Here is a 19160-nt window from a genome sequence, read left to right as displayed (position 1 = left end):
AATTCTGGAGTGAATTAGATGAAGTGGTAGATGGTGTACATAGGGAAGAAAGATTAGTGATTGGGGCAGACTTTAATGGGCATGTAGGTGAAGGGAACAGAGGTGATGAGGAGGTGATGGGTAGGTATGACCTTAGAGAGAGGAATGTGGAAGGGCAGATGGTGGTAGATTTTGCTAAAAGGATAAAAATTGCAGTGGTGAACACTTGTTTTAAGAAGAAGGAGGAGCATAGGATGACGTATAAGAGTGGAGGAAGGTGCACACAGGTGAACTATGTTCTATGTAGGAGATGCAACCTAAAGGAGATTGGAGGTTTAAAGGTGTTGGCAGGGGACAGTGTAGCTAGACAGCATCGGATGGTGGTCTGTAGGATGGCTTTAGAGGTGAAGAAGAAGAGAAGGAGACTGAAGACTGAAAAAAGAATTAGATGGCAGAAATTGAAGGAAAAAAACTGTAGCGTGAGGTTCAGGGAAAAGGTCAGACAGGGGCTCGGTGGTGGTGAAGAGGAAGACATCTAGAAAGGTACTTGGTGTGACATCTGGAAATCGAAAGGAGGACAAAGAAACATGGTGGTGGAATGAGGAATTGCAGGAAAGCGTAAGGAGAAAGAGGTTGGCAAAACAGAATTGGAATCGGCAGAGTGATGAGAAAAGTAGGCAGGAGTACAAGGGGATGTGGCAGCAGGTGAAGAGGAATGTGGCGAAAGCTAAGGAAAGGGTATATAAGGAGCTGTAGGAGAAGTTGGATACTAAGGAAGGAGAGTGAGGGCAGTGGAGTGGTGCAGTTGCAGGGAGAAGAGGTGGAGAAGGTGGAGGAGTTCAGGTACATAGGGTCAAAAGTGCAAAGTAATGGAGAGTGTGTTAGAGAAGTAAAGAAAAGAGTGCAGGCAGGGTGGAGTGGTTGAGAAATGTGGCAGAAGTGATTTGTGAAAGAAAAGGTATCTGTGAGAGTGAAAGGGAAAGTTTATATGACTGTGGTGAGACCTGCGATGTTGTATGGTTTAGTGGCAGTGATATTGAGTAAAAGACAGGAGGTGGAGCTGGAGGTAGCAGAGCTGAAGATGTTGAGATTTTCGTTGGGAGTGACGACGATGGACAGGATTAGAAATGAGTTTATTAGAGGGACAGTGCATGTAGGAAGTTTTGGAGACAAGGTGAGGGAGGCGAGATTGAGATGGTTTGGACATGTGCAGAGAAGGGACATGGGGTATATCAGTAGGAGAATGCTGAGGATGGAGCCACCAGGAAGGAGGGAAATATGAAGGCCAAGGAGGAGGTTTATGGATGTGGTGAGGGAAGACATGCAGATAGTTGGTTTGAAAGAGGCAGATGTAGAGGACAGAGGGGTATGGAGAGGGATGATCCCCTGTGGTGACCCCTAATGGAAGGAGCCGAAAGAAGAAGATTAATTTAATTAAATTATATTCCTACAGCAGTTTTGCTTGGTAACTTTTCAGAAAGGGAAATCATTAAAGTCTACATACTGTAGATCTTTTAAGAATTTACACAATAACTAAAGAACCAAACTAGCCTTAAAATTGCTAAATGAATCCATGTTGCCCATATAAGAATGTAGATAATCAGTTGTTTTGGAAATAGTTAAAGATTTTAGTAAAATTTAGTAAAAGTTCTGCACTGAACTTAAAAGTTCCTGAAGACCTCTTAGCAGATCGAATTCATTTGCTTTGGTTAGCTGTTTTTGTGTTTCTGAGGTCCTCTCCAAGGCAAAAAAATAAAAAATGGTTTTCTTAGAAAGTCTTTCCTCAAGGGCTCTTAGCTTCCCAAAATATTTGGAACTATTTCTGGGAGGAGAAGAAAAATTAAAAAGCCTTAAGTTTTGACATTTTTATTTTGTTTTATTCGACAGCCAGCATACGAAAAGTTGTTTTTCTAAAAGGGCTATACCATGCTCTGTCCAATAAAACTATAAAACCATGGCTAATACAACTCAAGTTTTAGGAATGTACCAATAATTTTTTTTATTTAATGAACCCTAACGTGAACAATATGTGCACATGTTTATATATAGGTACATTTGCAATATAAATTTGCATAATACTCTACTATGTCCAGTTGATTCATTGCAAACGATAATGCGAGCAGGAAATGTTAAAGCATCTCTGTGTTAATACGTTTGTGCCTGAAAAGCAGGTGGGTCAGATTTACCATCATAATAGAGCGCTAATCTGATTGTGAAGCTTTTGCTAATCCATGATTTTATTAGTTTAGCTGCAGAAGCATGTAACAAGAATGAAATCGACTTATGATGACGGAATCCATTGTCGCACCATCTGAACCTCCGGAATAATTATCTCCATGACTGCTGTAAATGGCTTTGATTATCATTCAGTTTAGTCGTGGCGTTTTCAGTACATGATACGGTGGTGATAATCAGAATCGATTAAGCTTTAAAACTGATTTATAACAGGAAGCTAAAACGTTTACTTTCTGTTTTAAATCAGTGAAGGCAAAATTGTTCCTGTGAGGTGGTAGTTTGTATGTGCCTTCCCAAACAGGATATGACACAGTACAGGCTGGAAATAGACCATATGAGTAAATAAATAACCCTCAAAGAGCTTTTGATCTCCACCATCAGTAGCACTAGCAACAGCTTTCATCATGGCTTTAATCCAGTAAGAACAGGCACGATGTCACGCTTTTCCACACGTCCCTCTGTATGTATTTACGTAATGTATAAGAGCGATATGTTCTTTTTGTTTACCCTGTGTAACAGAACAAATCCCCTAACATCGTCTGACACTTCATTTTGATTCATTTTGATGTTTTGCAGTCATGTGACGCAAAGATGCCCACCAATAGTTTTTCTTTAATTCGTCACCCTTATCTATGCACTGAATGTGTCTTCCACTCCTATAAAGAGAGTGGTTCATGAGCAGAGGTTCCTGTGGAGTTCTCCTTGGAATCCTGACTAATCAGAAAACACACTGTTGGCAGGATCTAAGAATCCACCCATAAAAACCCTTCATGATGTAATATCAGGGGTGTACAATCCTTTCCACAAAGGTTGGGTGTAGGTTTTTATTCCAACCAACCCGCATCCACACTGGGTCTTTGTGGAAAAGATTGCACCCTTTAGTGCATATAAAATAGTCTACATGTTACATGGGTTTATGATCCCATAGAAAAAAAGGTTGTTTTTTGGGGTAGAGGTGTGGTATTTCATGCAGTTGATTAAAAGTGCATGTGGATTGTTTTCATATTTACATATTTGTTGAATCTTAAATCAAATTAGGAAAGGGAACTTGACAGTATACTTTTCAAACACTGCTGTTTTCTTAAGATTTCATAGTTGTTCTAATATTTAAATCAGTAAGCAAATCAACTAAGCAGCAGGTGTATGTTTTTACTCTGCCCTTTGTTATCATTTTAAGCAAGTTATCAATAAGAAATGTTTGCAAATCGTGTTCTGTGTCGTTCTGTGAAAACTCCATTATGTTTGGTAACTCATAACTGTAGTCATAGTTGTTAAGTTACTATAGAAAAATAAGTGCTCATGTTCTCTAACCAAACATTCTGTTTGCAGGTTCCACATAGAACCTTTAGGAGTCTCTCCGCAACATATACAAAATTTTAATACACAAACTTACCAGTATAAACAGAGCACGTGACAGCAATTCTTGATTATCAGGAATGGTTGAGAACACTGACAGCACCAAGCAGCCGAACACCAACACAAACCTGTTCAAAAGGAAACAAACAAAGAAACATACAAAGGTCAAGAAACACAAGTACAAACACAAAATTGTATTAATCAGTTGGCGTTTTATTTATTTATATTTCGTTATTTTATGTAGAAAATTGCTGTGTAATGAAACGCATGCCTGAATCAACCAATTAATGCAACAAAGAGCAAGAGGAAAGTGATAAAGTTGCAGCAGTCAGAGAAAAATGCAATTACAGTTTAATAATGGCCGCATTTATTTCGCAAGATAAATGAGTCCGTCAATGGAATAGTAAAACAAACAAAACGTTTCCTTGGGGGATAAACGCGGGTAATGGCTGTATTTATCTATTTGCTGCTAAACACGGTTCAGCCTCGTTGTCCTTTAACTTACTAAATTAGCTCACCATACCTCAGATTCCTGACATGATTAACATCATGCAAAAATCTCATAACAAACTTCCAGCCACAAATTGTCCTCTGGAAAGAGATGCATGCATACTATGACCTTTCAGATGTTTCAACCTTCGTTTTCCGTTACGCTAATCTGAAATCCTGCCGGGAGGAAACCGCTGCAGGCTGTCTGAAATGTGAGGTTAGAGATGTAAATTGCTGACCCTCACATAAGAAAGGCCGGACATCTGCGAATGATCAACTGCAAAGGCCTCCTTTAGACACAATGGTTTGAAGGCAAATATTTGCCAATCTTCCCCATTAAATTGTTCCCTTTATTAAAATAAAACTCTATACCACTGCTATTCTATTTGATTCATAATATCCTGTCCCACCCAGACATGGATTTTTTCCCTTTGTTCTGATTTTCTTAGATTGCTAGCAGGTAAGGCAGGGGGCAAAAATATAGCAGAAAAATCTACTTAAGTACAGTAACAAAGTATTTGCACTTCATTACTTCCCACCTCTGCTTATGATCCGATATATCTTCTTACATGGATATTGCCATTTTTAAATCCTTCCTATTTAATGCAATACAGATATGCATTAAAAAAAACTGTAAACTGTTGTAAACTATTTCATGACTGCAGTTTCTTGAGGCAGGAGACTAGGTGTGAGCTGGCATCGGGTTTTTAAAATTATTTTTATTCATGCCTTTATAATGCATCCACAGAAATATGAAACACAGTGGGTTTTCATTAGCCGAGTTCATTTTCTCGAGTGCACAACAGCTACCAATCTAGTTGAACAAATTCAAAGCAAGATGTACTTCATTGGACACTGCATGATAAGCACAACGTCGTATTCAAATGCTGCTCGAGCATCGGCGTAGGAAGAAAGCACTATCTGTGCTATTTTGTATACATAAGTTAATAGACATCCGCAATTAGCTGGCATTGCTCTTAGAGACTGGGGGAGGGAAATGCCATCCTTCCCACCAACAGAGTAGGATAATTATGCTCTCTCGCTGTGACATCTTTGGGGTTTTAACCTGCAATCTCCCAACAACAGGGTGTTTACATGGAGGCTGTCAAACACTAGACCAGACAAAAACAGACGAAACGCTGCACTTGGATCTGATCCATAATAAACCAGAATCCAGTAATAATGGCAAAAAAAAACACACCATAATAATAAATATTCCCTTTATCTTGTTTTTTTATGGTGTGCCAGCCATATAAGACTGTTTTTTTTTTTTTTTATGTTGCCTAATCTAAGCCAGCTGAGTTTTAGCTTCCGCTAACACCGTGACCTTCCACAGCTGTGTTGGCAGCATGATGGCCCATGTGATTCTTCTCTACGGCGAATGAGAACATGTTGTCGTTTACAGGCTTGTGAATGCGGTGGGGGGATTTAAGAACAGATCGAAGGGTCACATTCAGGGCTCCAGCAGCGCGTGTGAAAGTGGTGGGCACTCAAGGGGTGACTAAACCCTTTGTGACCTTGACCTGGATGTGACAGCTTTGCTCGCCTGCACAAACCATCTGAGTCCCAGTTGTGCTTCAGGGATAACTGCTGCAGGGCAGAGTGAGCAACAGTTCTCACACTGAGGGCTTTTGTATTCTTAAAAATGGACAGTTAAAGGCTGGATCTACACATAGGGGACATGTTTAGCACTCGTCAGGGCTGGAAACCACAGCTGGAACACATTAAACTAGTTCATGAAGTTGTTAAAGAAGTACATTAAACTTTTCAAAAAAAAAAAAAACTGAGTTGGGAAAAAAAAGAAAAGAAAAACACGTGTAGGTTACGAGACCGTGTGCCATCTATCAAGCTTGACTAATTACACAGCCAAACCTATGTGATTTTGTTGTGCTCACGTGTTAGTTCCTCTCCTGATAGCTGACACCTGGTCGTACACAGAGTACCTTGACCTTTGTTGCTGCGTGACAGGCTCTTAACCTTTCAAACGTGGCCTGCGGAAAATACATCACGTGGCTTTGCCCAAACAGAGACGCTGAAAGGGTGGCACTCGACATAATCAAAGGCTTTTCCTTTAAACCAAGGACAAGCAATTAGCAGCCATACACCACATCTCACCATTCTGTCAGCGGCAAAATATAGTGCATCCGGAAAAGTATTCACAGCGCTTCACTTTTTCCAGATTTTGTTGTTACAGCCTTATTCTGAAATGGATTTAATTAATTATTTTGCTCAAAATTCTACAAATGATACCCCATAATGACAGAGTGAAATACGTTTGTTAGAAATCTTTGCTAATTTATTAAAAATCAAAAAGGAAAAAAAAAAATATCATGTACATAAGTATTCACAGCCTTTGCCAAAATTGAACCGTTTCCACTGATTATCCTTGAGATGTTTCTATAACTTCATTGGAGTCCACCTCTAAATTTAGTTGATTAGACACGATTTGGAAAGGCACACACCTGTTTATATAAGGTCTCACAGTTAACAGTGCATTTCAGAGCACAAACCAAGCCATGAAGTCCAAGAAATTGTCTGTAGACCTCCGAGACAGGATTGTTTCGGAGCACAGATCTGGGGATGGGAGAAAAAAATATCTGCATCATTAAAGGTCCCAATGAGCACAGTGGCCTCCATTATCCATAAATGGAAGAAGATTGAAACCACTAGAACTCAAGCGAGCCGCCCAGCCAAACTAAACGATCAGGAGAGAAGAGCCTTAGTCAGGGAGGTGATCAAGAACCCAATGGTCACTCTAAAAGAGCTCCAGCTCCAATCTGTATAGCAGAGTGGCCAGACAAAAGCCATTCCTCAGTAAAAAGGCAAATGACAGCTCACCTGGAGTTTGCAAAAAGGAAATTGAAGGACTTTCAGACCATGATAAACGAAGGTTGAACCTTTTTGCCCTAATGCCTAGCACCATATCTGGAGGAAACTAGGCACCGCACATCACCTGGCCAAAAAAGTGAAGCATGGTGGTGGCAGCATCATGCTGTGGGGATGTTTTTCAGTGGCAGGAACTGTACAGAGACATCATTGATGAAAACCTGCTCCAGAGTGCTCTGGACCTCAGTGATATGTTTCGTTTTTTTTTATTTGTAATGAATTTACAAAGATTCCAAACAAACTTCTTTCATTGTGTCATTTTTGGGTATTGTTTGTAGAATTTTGAGGAAACTGTAAATGTAATACAATTCGGCACTGTGAATACTCTCCGGATGGACTGTACTTTATTTAAAAATTTCCCTTAAGCCAATTATACCATTTAGCTGCACTGTGACAAAAGCCAGTGATTGTGGTGCTACTGACTGAAAGCTTGTGTGTTTAAAGGAATGCCAGTATTACAAAATGGAAAAGGTTTTTCTCTTCAACTGGAACCTGCAACTTGATTGGAAGCAGCTTTGTTTGAAGGTGTTTACAAATAATAATAATTAAAACACCCGACGAATCACCCACAAATACCTAACAAGCTGAACCAGCCAAAGTACAGCAAATGAACCTGAAAGTAACCCAAGAGCAGAGAGAAAACCCTCAAAAACATGATTTCTGACTTGACGTGTTTGTGTCATATTTTAGACATAAATCAATATCATTATATCAGATTTAAAATTAAATAATAACCAAATCTCTTGAGCAAAATTGTCTCTCTTGTTTAAGTGAAGTAAGTGCGGGTGAAAAATGTATTCAAACCATAACCCAAGTGGACCAAACATACCATGTATTTCTTTTGTAGATGTGAGCTGCCAAAATAAGTTGTGAACATAATAATTCATGTGAACTATAATTATCTATAATCTGTAATCACACACTCTGCGCTCCCTCAGGGTTCCATCACCATTGACTAATAAATGAGAGCATTTTATCTATTTTTGTTCCATTAATTATATTTTAAATACTTTCTAAAACCAAAGAGAGAAAACTGGCACACTGACTAACAGGTATGAAAAACACACTTAGTCTTACCTATTCATAGCATAGCTGTACACCTTGCTGTATTTCAGGGTGCATATCTGGATTGTAAGCTAAGTACAGAGGCAGACAGAGTAATAGACTACAGACAATCTACTGCTATTTTGTCTAACACACTGAAGCCTACCAATCTCTCGTGCCATACCGGTACATTAGAGACATCAGTGTGAGAAGTTCTGCTCAAATTCACCAATTTATCACATCAGTATAATTGTATCTGAAATCTGTTGGAGTTCAAAAAAAGATACACGTTTTTTGTAGTGTCCTGAATTGTAAGTAAAGTGCCAGTCCAAGTGACAGCTGTGACCTGTCCGTGGTGCTGAACCGAAAATAAACCCCCCCCGTTTTTTTTTGTTTTTTTTTTAACACTGTGGCTTATGTCTGTAAAAGCGGTCCATGTGCTATACTGTGTGTTATATTGCGACTAAAATAGTAACATGGACACTGCACTGTTTTGAAAGTTTTGTCATTGTCATTGTTTTTTTTTTTTTACAGGTCTGAGACATGATGAATCTGGAGGCAAACCTGGAAACACTGGATATAAAGTTATAATACACCATTAAAAAAATGGTAAGTCATTGCCAGCCATCATCGATAGACCCAATCACAGACTTATTTACAAGCTACCAGCCATAACATTTTTGGGAGGTTTGAAAAAATAAACTTTAAACTTTAAAAACATTCTTTTGGCACAAAAATGACTACTGTGTGGAAATAGTTATCTGTGCTTTTGGTATTTGTATTCAGGACAGTCTACTACATGTCATCATCCATGGATATGATAACAAACTTGTGCCAATTGCATATCCATTTAGGAAAGCAAAGTGACTCATTTTAAGGCAATAACAAAACAACAAGGCATTAAAGTATAAATAAGCAAACTAACTGGTGGAAACTAGTGACAGAGAACCAATCACAGAAAAAGGATGAAAACTGGACCAAAACAGGAACTAAAATCATCGAGCCAGGACCAATATAAAGTGGCTTTAAAAGATGAATGCAAGTCATTACTGAAGACTTTGTGTAAAAAAATTCTTAAGCATTCAAACAAGTGCTACTACTATTCACAATTACTCACTTGTGGTTACAATTGCTGCAAACCAACAGGCTTAAATTCCACACAGGCACATCAGCAAACAGAACCAAGACCATTAGCTCTGCAATTGATCCATTAAAGAGGGTATCAACAAGCTCGCATTTGCCATCTGCACCCTGGCTGGAAGCCTGTTAACGAGTCGGCTGGGAAAGTGTAAAGAAAATAGAACCACACCAATTGGTCCCTATTAACCTTTGTTATAGCCTGCTTCATTAGCATTATTGAGAAAAGTCCTCCTTTAGGACTGTTGTGCACTTCTGATGTTAATGTTCTCCGTCGGTTCACCAAAACAAGCGTTGGAATCGATTTTTTATTCTTAATCAGTCAAAAAATATGAGCAGAGTTGCAGTCATGTTATTAATTAAGCTGCTGATTATCATTGTAAAAGGATTCCACTTGCCAATAAAAAAAATATAATTTAATCTATCTATCTAGATGGATGAATGGATATCAGCTTGAATTAAATTATAAGACAATTATAAATTACTTACTACTGCTAGACTTGGAAATGGCACATAAACCTGAAAAAAGCTTAATGTTCTTCATCCCAAACTACTAGCAAGAATAACATTAAAATCTAAAAATGAGGTTTTCTGTTAAAAAGAATCACTGTACAGAAAGATGTCCAAATAAATATGTGCCCCAAAAAAGAAAGAAAGAAAGAAAGAAAGAAAGAAAGAAAGAAAGAAAGAAAGAAAGAAAGAAAGAAAGAAAGAAAGAAAATGAAAAGGACATAACTTACCATACAGCCAAGTGTGTGTGGGCAGACTGCCAGAAACATCACTACTACTAACTTGTCATTCTACCCTAGGCACTTTGAAGCCCAGAAACATTTCTACACCCACTCTGGAGTTATAAGAGAGATGGCATACGATAAAATCTGTTCAATGCTTTCATATGACTGAGATGAATTCATATTAAATGAACAAGTTAGCTTCATATGCTAATCTCACTTAAGCACACAGTAGCTGGCTCGTGTAAACAAAAACAGCTAGAAATTAGACTTGATGGTACCTGCTTGTTCAACAGCCTCTAAAATTCAAAAACAAAAAAATCAGTTAAATTTATAATTTTTTCTTGAAAAACGTACGTATATTTTGCATGAGGAAAGCTTATTTGATTAGCAAGTAAGTGCTAATTAGTTTGTGTACAATACGCATATCAGCATTTCTCACTGAAATAAAAGAAATTAACCAACACATTTGGATGCTGAATCATAAAAGCAGTGAAACAACATCAAGAACGCATGAAACTCACATAGGAACACGAATCTTTGCTAATTGTGCTGCTTTGCAGGGTTATGTTAATACTTTATGGTGCATAGAAGCAAAACATGCTAGACGGTTGAGAAGGGCCGAAAAGGTACAGTTTACTCAATGATATAGCCACGTGTATTCACAAACATGTGTGTGTGTGTGTGTGTGTGTGTGTGTGGGGGGGGGGGGGTGTTATAAAATAATGTACAGGTGTGTCCCACTGAATCCAGTGTATCATCACAAAAGAATGCTGACAGATGACACATATGTGCTTCGTTTGTCCTAGTGCACTACTTGGCAACAACTCAAACAACAAGCTGAGAACATACCAGGAAAAGATTAATCCTGATAGAATCAATAATCAAGACTACGTTGTCTTAAGATAAGCGACTACCCCGAACTTTCATACATAATGCCTGGCCAACTCTTCTTTGCTGTTCCATTTCAATGGCACCATACAACAACTCTTCATTGTTTATCGTGTGAAAACAGCCTCCAAAATGCTTCCCCAAATTTCTCTTCTTTTATTTTTGCTTTTTAATTTTGGCTTCTGCATTTCTGCAAGTCAAGCAGTGCTCCTCACGCCCTCCCTCTCACTCCCCCCCGATCCAATTCCCTTACGTGACAAACCATAATTAAAGAAAAGCAGATGGACGGCCTGCGTCACCCTTCTAATGATATTTCTCGGTGGCTCAGAAAGCGAGTTGGAGAGAGAGATGGGGAAAAAAACAGCTGGAGGTCTGATGGCTTTCAGGAGGAAAAAACCAAAATAGTAAGTAAGTGTGCAAGACTCTTGTGATATTCTGAGAAATATGAGTGGCTAGGTGAGAAAGAGAAAGAAAATATTGCTGCAGGAGGACTTCAAACGTGGAAAGGATGCAAGTATCTTTGTTAATTTTAATATTTAAATCGGCCATCTGGTATTTTAAAAATTTCTAAAGATTAGTGTCAATAGCTTGTTGTCTCTATGAAGACTAGGCCAGATTTGATTTGATTCTTCGTCCTTAAGGACAAAATTACAAGACATATGTGCTGTTCTGAGAAAACTAGTCTCTCTGCCTATTATACACAGTTACACTTTAACATGTAATATATACAGTAAATATATTATCCGGGCTGGGGCTGGCACTATGGCTTGTGCAACCCTAATGGCTGGGGTTGCTTCCCTGTCCGGGGATCGAACCCGGGCCGCAGCGGTGAAAGTGCCGCATCCTAACTAGAAACAGAGATGATTTACACACGCCATGTACACATACCAGTTTTAAAGTGTCTAAATGAAAAAAAAAGAACTTTGGTTTAGTTCTCTGACGTAATATTTTAAATATAAAACTGCATCCTGTGATTTAATTACCAATATGACTCCCTAGTAAATCTAAGTAGTGACTGACACAAAGTCCTGAATAAAGTAAAATTGGCATTATTATTATTAATCATATAGATACAAATATATAAAATTTAGTCAAAGGTTTTGCATAATATATTAATGATTAAATGTAATATATAAATAAAAATATTCATTGCAGATATTATATAAGAAAATATACAGCTTAAAATGCATACAAATAGGTTTAATATATACATTTTTCTGCTTGGTTATATTAATTTTGTCTCAGATTCATTATTGTTCTTCTTCTTCTTCTTCTTCTTCTTCTTCTTCTTCTTCTTTCAGCTTCTCCCATTATTCAATCCAACTACCTGCATGTCTTCCCTTACCACATCCATAAACCTCCTCTTTGGTCTTCCTCTTTTCCTCCTTCCTGGTAGCTCCATCCTCAGCATTCTCCTACCAATATACCCCATGAACCTCCTCTGCACAACAGAGTTGTGTTTTGGAAACAGAAAAGGGCTTAGAGCCGATCCTTGATGCATTCCAACCTCCACCTTGAACCAGTCTGTCGTTCCTACTGCACACTTCGCTGCAGTCACACTGTCCTCATACATGTCACCCTCACATACTTCTCTGACACACCTGACTTCCTTATATAATACCACAACTCCTCTCTTGGCACCCTGTCATATGCAATGCAACTCCTTCTGACCTTCTCTATACTTCTCCATCAACATTCTCCAAACAAAACATGCATTTGTGGTGCTCTTCCTCAGCATGAAACCATACTGTTGCTCACTGTTGTTCACATCTTCTCTCAGGCTCTTAAACAGGCTCCTAAACAACTCCGTGCTTCTACTGGTATGTCATCTGATCCTACCGACTTTCCAATCTTTATCCTCTTAATTGCTGCTCTCACTTCCTTCTTACTAATCCTATCCACATCCTGCTTCACCATTTCCACATCATCCAACCTTCTTTATCAACTGCTCAAAATACTCCCTCCATCTTCTCAACACACTCTCCTCGCTAGTCAACACATTTCCATTTGCATCCTTTAGTGCTCTAACTTGCTGCACATCCTTCCCAACTCGGTCCCTCTGATTCAATATTGTTTATTATAATCATTTTTTTCATTTTAATTATAATAATAATAATAATAATAATAATAATAATAATAATAATAATAATTATTATTATTATTATTATTATTATAATTATTATTATTATTATTATTATTATCATCATTATTATGATGTTCTTGACCATTGTGGCTTCCATTAAATAAATCACTGGGAATAACAATTCATAAATAGGACTCAGATACTGATATCATCCAAAGCCATTTGGGAACTCCAGATACCAACGAACAATGCAGGCTCCAAATATGGCAGCAACAAATTCACATTCACAATCACCCTCTCTGCATCTCCCAGCTACTGATTGAGAACAGGACAGTGGTTGTTGCGACCTGGAGTTTCCAACTGGATGTGATCTGACAACAGCTTACATTTCTAAATTTAGCTAGCTATCCAGAAATTGTAGGTTCTTTTTCATGAGGTTAAATGGCAAGATAAAACATTTTAATCAATTCTCATGTATTCGCATTAAAACAAATGATGCTGTTTATCTGGATTCAATCTGGTGCATAATATTGCTATTATTAATAATTTACTTCTGTTCATATTCATGCTTTAAACAAACAAACAAATCACAGGTCCCTCCCCTCAAACACTTGTATCTAATTAGGGAATGTTGCTGTTCTTTCATCTGTTATAGTGCTAACAGATAGTTAACGAACTGTACAGGTTTTTCTTGGCTGTACAGGTTTACATTGCCTTACCCCATTTGCTCCAAATTGTACTCACTGCATATTTCCACACAATAACAAGTTCTACCTAGGTTACCATGGAGGGCTTCATCCGACGCACTGGAAGCATTTTAAACTGCTGCTTAAGCTATGTTCGATAGCAGTGTAATTATGGCCAGTGAAAAGTAATGCATTAATGCCAACATTTCTCACTTGCATTTAGCAAAAGTGGCAGATTAAAACCCTATAACCTGATGATAAGGAAATTGTTGGGACACATGGGCACTTATAAGAACTTTCTTGTCTGTATATTATATTTTCTACATTTTCAAATCAAATGGAGCGGTAATTTGCCTATATATGGTAGTCTGGCGAAAAAGTCATAAGAATTCACATCCAGCAAGGAGCTAACGAAGCAAGTGTTACAACAATTTAAGTTTGCATATATTAGTGAATGTCAGTGTATTCATCATATAAAAAGCTAATTAATTTGCATTTTAATTAAATACTGGAATGATATAAGGAATTCTTTTCATTTTTTTGTAACTTTACTTATGGTTGAAACAGACACAAAAGAGAAAAAGAAATCAGTTCAGTATATAGTAGAAAATGTCAAAAGATTTCATCATGTGAAAGGATTTTCCCAGACTCCACATTATTATCCAAGAAATTTCCCTTTTTCCAGAAGTACAATTGAAGCTAGGGAAAGCTAATGTAGTTAATTGTAACCAACATCCTATTAGCAACACACCTACACTTCTGGCAGTAATATGAAGTTCACATCACATCTGGAGCATGTGTGAGTTATAACAATTACAATAATGTCTATGAGGGCGGTTTACATGTCATTACAGGAGCGTATAAATAAGAGAGAAGAGCTAGTGTGATTAGGAGAGTGTGTGATGGTGTCTGGAGACCTCATCATGCCCTGACCTCGTCTCATTAATACTACTTTGTGGAGCGTTAAGCCAGAGCGAGGACGATCGATTCGAGGCGGTTCTAAAGAACGGACATAAACAAGCCTGATGGATGAGGCTGATGTTAAGTGTGATGCCAAACTTTCTCCCGCTTCGACTTTATTTAAAGGTCATGGCGGTCCAACATGAACACCGCAGCGATAGTTCCATGGTAATGACTAGCAAGTTGGGAATTCGGTTTCCTCGTTTGCCAGAGAGCCATTTTATGCATTCCTTCTGCACAGTAATATTAACACCGATCAGGATGAAATAGTTAGCTGGTTGTTTGCAATTCTACACTTGCTCTGACAAGCCAGATAAGTCCCTGCACAATACATTAGCTCTGGAATCCTCTATAATGAAGTGTAATTATTTGCACTTTAAGTCTTGAAAAAATCTTGATTATGCCTCACCTCTACCTGGTTGCCTTTAAATGGAATGACAGCGGTGCCAGGCCCAGTGTAATATCAGTATCCAGGCAACTGTGACGCATCTGATTGGAATTTTAGCAATAGGAGTGTGTTATAAAGGTGCACAAAATGAGCACATGGGTGGAGAAAAACATAAACAAACCCTCTGCTTCATCACAGGGTGTCGAGACAGTGCGTCATAAGAACCTTTGGAGAAGGAAAAGGTCACGGTGATGCATAAACGCTACCTTTGCACTGAAAAGACTTTTCTGTTCTGTCAGTCATCTGAGATGCTGCGTTTATAAAGTGGTACCTTTTTTTTGCATACACTGTGAGTTCAACCAGATATAATGCTACACAGGCAATGTGCTCTCTCTCTCTCTCTCTCTCTCTCTCTCTTTCTCTCTCTCTCTTTCTCTCTCTCTCTCTCTCTCTCTCTCTCTCTCTCTCTCTCTCTTTCTCTCTCTCTCTCTCTCTCTTTCTTTCTCTCTCGTGCTGTTTTCTAATATTTATTATATTATATTATATTCTTATATATGCATATACATTTTTGTTAATTTTGTTCTTTCATTTCACATTTTTATTAATTATTTTAATGATTTATATAATTATTATTTGAAATGTTTATTGTTTACCAATATGATGTAAAATAAAGTACTTTATTTACTGGGGTTTTTTTTATTAAGTGGTAAAAAAATGTTTTACAAATTGAAAAAATTTATATAGTCTGTGCTACACGTGTCCATGTCACTGTTTATATTTTCTATATGTAAACTGTATTATCTTTATATATATATATATATATATATATATATATATATATATATATATATATATATATATATATATATATGTATATATATATATAATGAATGTAATGTGAATATGTAATTCATGTACTCCAATAAATAAACACTAACATTTAAAAATACAAAAAAAAAAAAGTTTATAATCACTAAACATTTGTTTCAAGTCTCAAATCAAGCACCAAAATCTGCAACATACACATATCTGGGAATTAAAACATCCATGTGGAAATTTTTCAAAAATGACCTAATTACAAAATGCAAAGTGAGAAAACTGAAGACAAAAACTCAATCAAATCTATATTTGGTGTGGCCACCCTTTGGCTTTCAATTCTTACACTTGCACATTTGTACACTTGCAGAAAGTCAGGGATTTTGTAGAATCAGAGACAGGTGTACAGTATGATTAACCAATCATTCCGAGCAGATGCTAATGACAGTCATTAACTAAAACATAAACAGCTGTGCAGCTTAAATCTGGGTGAGGAACATCCAAAAACGTGAGGATGTGTTTTATTCTTCGGTCATACACAAACAAGCAAGACACAGGGCAGTTATACTGCATCAGCAAGGTCTCGCCCAGGCAAAGATTTCAAAGCAGACTGGGGTTTCAAGATGTGCAATTCAAGCTATTTTGAAAAGCACAAAGAAATAGGCAATGCTGGAGACTGCCAAGGACACTTAATGCAGCAGATAAAAGACACATTATTCTTACTTCCCTTTAACATCAGAAAATGTCCAGCAGTGCCTGGCACTGGCAGAAAACTGGCAGAAACCAGTGAGACCCAGAGAATTCTAGTCAGAAGTGGCCTTTATGGAAGAATTGCAGCTGAAAAACCATACCAATGACATTGAAACAAGGCTAAGTGACTTGACTATGCAAGAACTATGGAAAAGGTGCTCCAAATTTAATATAGTTGCCTTATATAACAATCAAAATGTAAAAAATCTGGCAGTAGGAGGAAAGTTGTTCACCGAAAGGGTGGAGAGCAGTACAATAACGAGTGTCTACAGGCAATAGTGAAGAATGGTGGAGTTTCCTTGACATTGCTCATTTCTTTGACTAACCCGTAACGCTGTTGCCAAGAAAAATTAAACACGAGTTCTGGAAACCTGTCTGTGCTTATATGATTTCTGTTGCAACTGGAGTTAGCGAGCTCTCCCTTCACCCAGACTCAACGCGTTACAACGGCTTGTATCTAAACAGTAACCGACCAAGAAAGTCATTGTTCACTGTCTTCTTCCTTTCTTTCACAACTATTTCTCTATGGAGTTTTTCTTTTGGCATCGTTGTGCGTTTAATAAAATGTTTTTTTTCTCCCGATGCCGTGCAGCTCAGCTCGTGCGTTTTTTCGTTTCCGTTTGGAAATTTCATTGGTCTAATGTTATGGGGTTCAGTTTTTTGGAAGTTTGCGAAACCAGGAAAAACCCAGGAAAAATTCATAAATAAGCCGCTTCGTTGTTTAAGCCGCGGGGTTCAAAACGTGGGGAAAAAGTAGCGGCTTATAGTCCGAAAAATACGGTACTCATTTATATATGTTATTGTTATTGATTTTTTTTTTTTTACTTATTTCATTCTCTGCACTCTAGCTGTATTAAAGTGATTTGTATCTGTAAACTGTGAAGCCATATATTTTAATCTGACCCAAAATAACAGCTGTGCTTTGATGCATGTGGGTAATGTTTATTTCATTTCATTAAGACTGAAAGTCAAACCTTGTCTTTATCAATCAACTGTAATCAAACAGAGATGCTCAACAGCAGCCTACTTTCTTTTCTGTTCTTTGTCTCAGCCTGATTTAGGTGGTCCCTTACCTAAGATCTAAAAATAGCTAATGGACCATTTATCCATGAATCGTGGTGCAATGTAATCTGTCCAAATCTGGTAAATCAAAAAAGACGGATTTGAATTATTTCAAAATAGCTGCTGCAGCCTCAATTGATCAAAGACATTGTCTTCAGAATCGAATAAAATTTAAAACACACACACACACACACACACACACACACACACACACACACACACACACACACACACACACACACACACACACACTATAGGATCTTTGGATATTTCAAGGAGAGATAAATGCTTTGAACAGCATTCATCTAGTCAATGAAAAAGATTCTTAAAAATTCCTGGAAAAATAAAGATATGTATGTGGCTTAGGGTGTCTCTCTTTCTTTTTGGCTGCCTCTAACATACACAGTGATTTTGATTCCACCAACACACCCTAGGGATAAATATAACATCCTAGGGAGATCTGGCATCGGCTCTGGCATTAACTCTACCATCCTTCTGAATAAGGTGAAATAAAGATACACAAAGAGTAAAGATATTTAAAGCTTAAACAGCTCAAGATAAAACGCATATGTCAAGGACACAGGTCATGGACTAGCAAGCAACGTGTTCGAACAGACTTTATTTCTTATTTGTTCAGTTATTTACCCTGAAACATGCACATATGGACTGGAGTATTGAGATTGTGGTAGGAGTTGTATCGTAAAGCCTATGACTCAGTTCTTATTAACTATTTTATTGGATAAAATAATAAGAAATGTTCCGGTGGCCACTGTTCAAAATGTTCACAGCCTTCACCTGAAACGACACTGGAACACATTCCACATTGGAGTTTGCATCATGTTTTGACAGATATAAGTCTAATATCAGTGGTGCGTGAAGAGCCTTGTGTGAGACAAATGATGTTTTCTAAACGTCAATGGAGCATTTATGAAGCTGTAGAGAATATGTTTCCTGTGATTTTAGAAAATTGATATATGATTTTGTTAATTTCATTCTATTTAGACTGATAACAGAGTATAGTAGCCACCAATTCCTGAATTTGATCGGGCAGCAGGAGCTGATTAATTTTAGGTTTACAGATGCTCCCCACTTTACGAACTTTCGCAGATAACAACAAATCTGTCCTCAAAGTGAAAAAGAGTCGGGAAAAATAAAATGGAGGAAATCCGCCGTTTGCTAGTCGTCAACTGTAACGAGTCTACATGATGCACGCTAGACTAGAGCGAATTAATTTTTTTAAGTGAATTTTTTGGATTATTTTTATTATTTAGTATCTTTTTTTATTACTTAATTGTTTTTTTCATTACTTAATTTTGTATACAGTATTCTAAATATTTAGATTAGTTTCAGTATATTTTATTGTTCATTTGCCAGTATTTATAGCTCTTACATAGGAGATATGCGTAGTCAATAACGAACACAGGAACAACTTGGAACAACAAATTCATGGTACGAACGATCGTGCAGAACGTAACTCGTTCGTAAGGTGGGGAGCGTCTGTATGTTTATGCACTTGCTGTACTATGTGATCGAACAAATGAGTTACAGAGAATTGAATTGCAATTGAACGAGGATGAACAGTAAACAGAATCAAATAAAGAGAGAATCTTCCAAATAGAATGAAGCTTTTTTATGTAAGGAAACATCAATTTACCATGGAAGGAATC

General features: G+C 37.5%; 1 protein-coding gene across 2 annotated transcripts in view; it reads right to left on the bottom strand.

Moving 5' to 3' along the window:
- The window catches only part of kcnq5b (potassium voltage-gated channel, KQT-like subfamily, member 5b), a 110944-nt gene that overhangs the window by 30950 nt on the left and 60834 nt on the right, over window positions 1-19160 (bottom strand). For both annotated transcript variants that reach the window (XM_083522951.1, XM_083522952.1), the window contains exon 2: window positions 3608-3698. In XM_083522951.1, coding sequence (XP_083379077.1) covers window positions 3608-3698 — 91 coding nt within the window. The remainder of the gene's footprint in view (window positions 1-3607; window positions 3699-19160) is intronic.

This window comes from Silurus aristotelis (assembly GCF_946808225.1).
Source record: "Silurus aristotelis genome assembly, chromosome: 20".
NCBI classification, from domain to species: Eukaryota; Metazoa; Chordata; class Actinopteri; order Siluriformes; family Siluridae; genus Silurus; species Silurus aristotelis.
The sequence above is the reverse complement of the archived record's forward strand: the minus strand, read 5'-3'. Positions and strand labels throughout refer to the sequence as shown.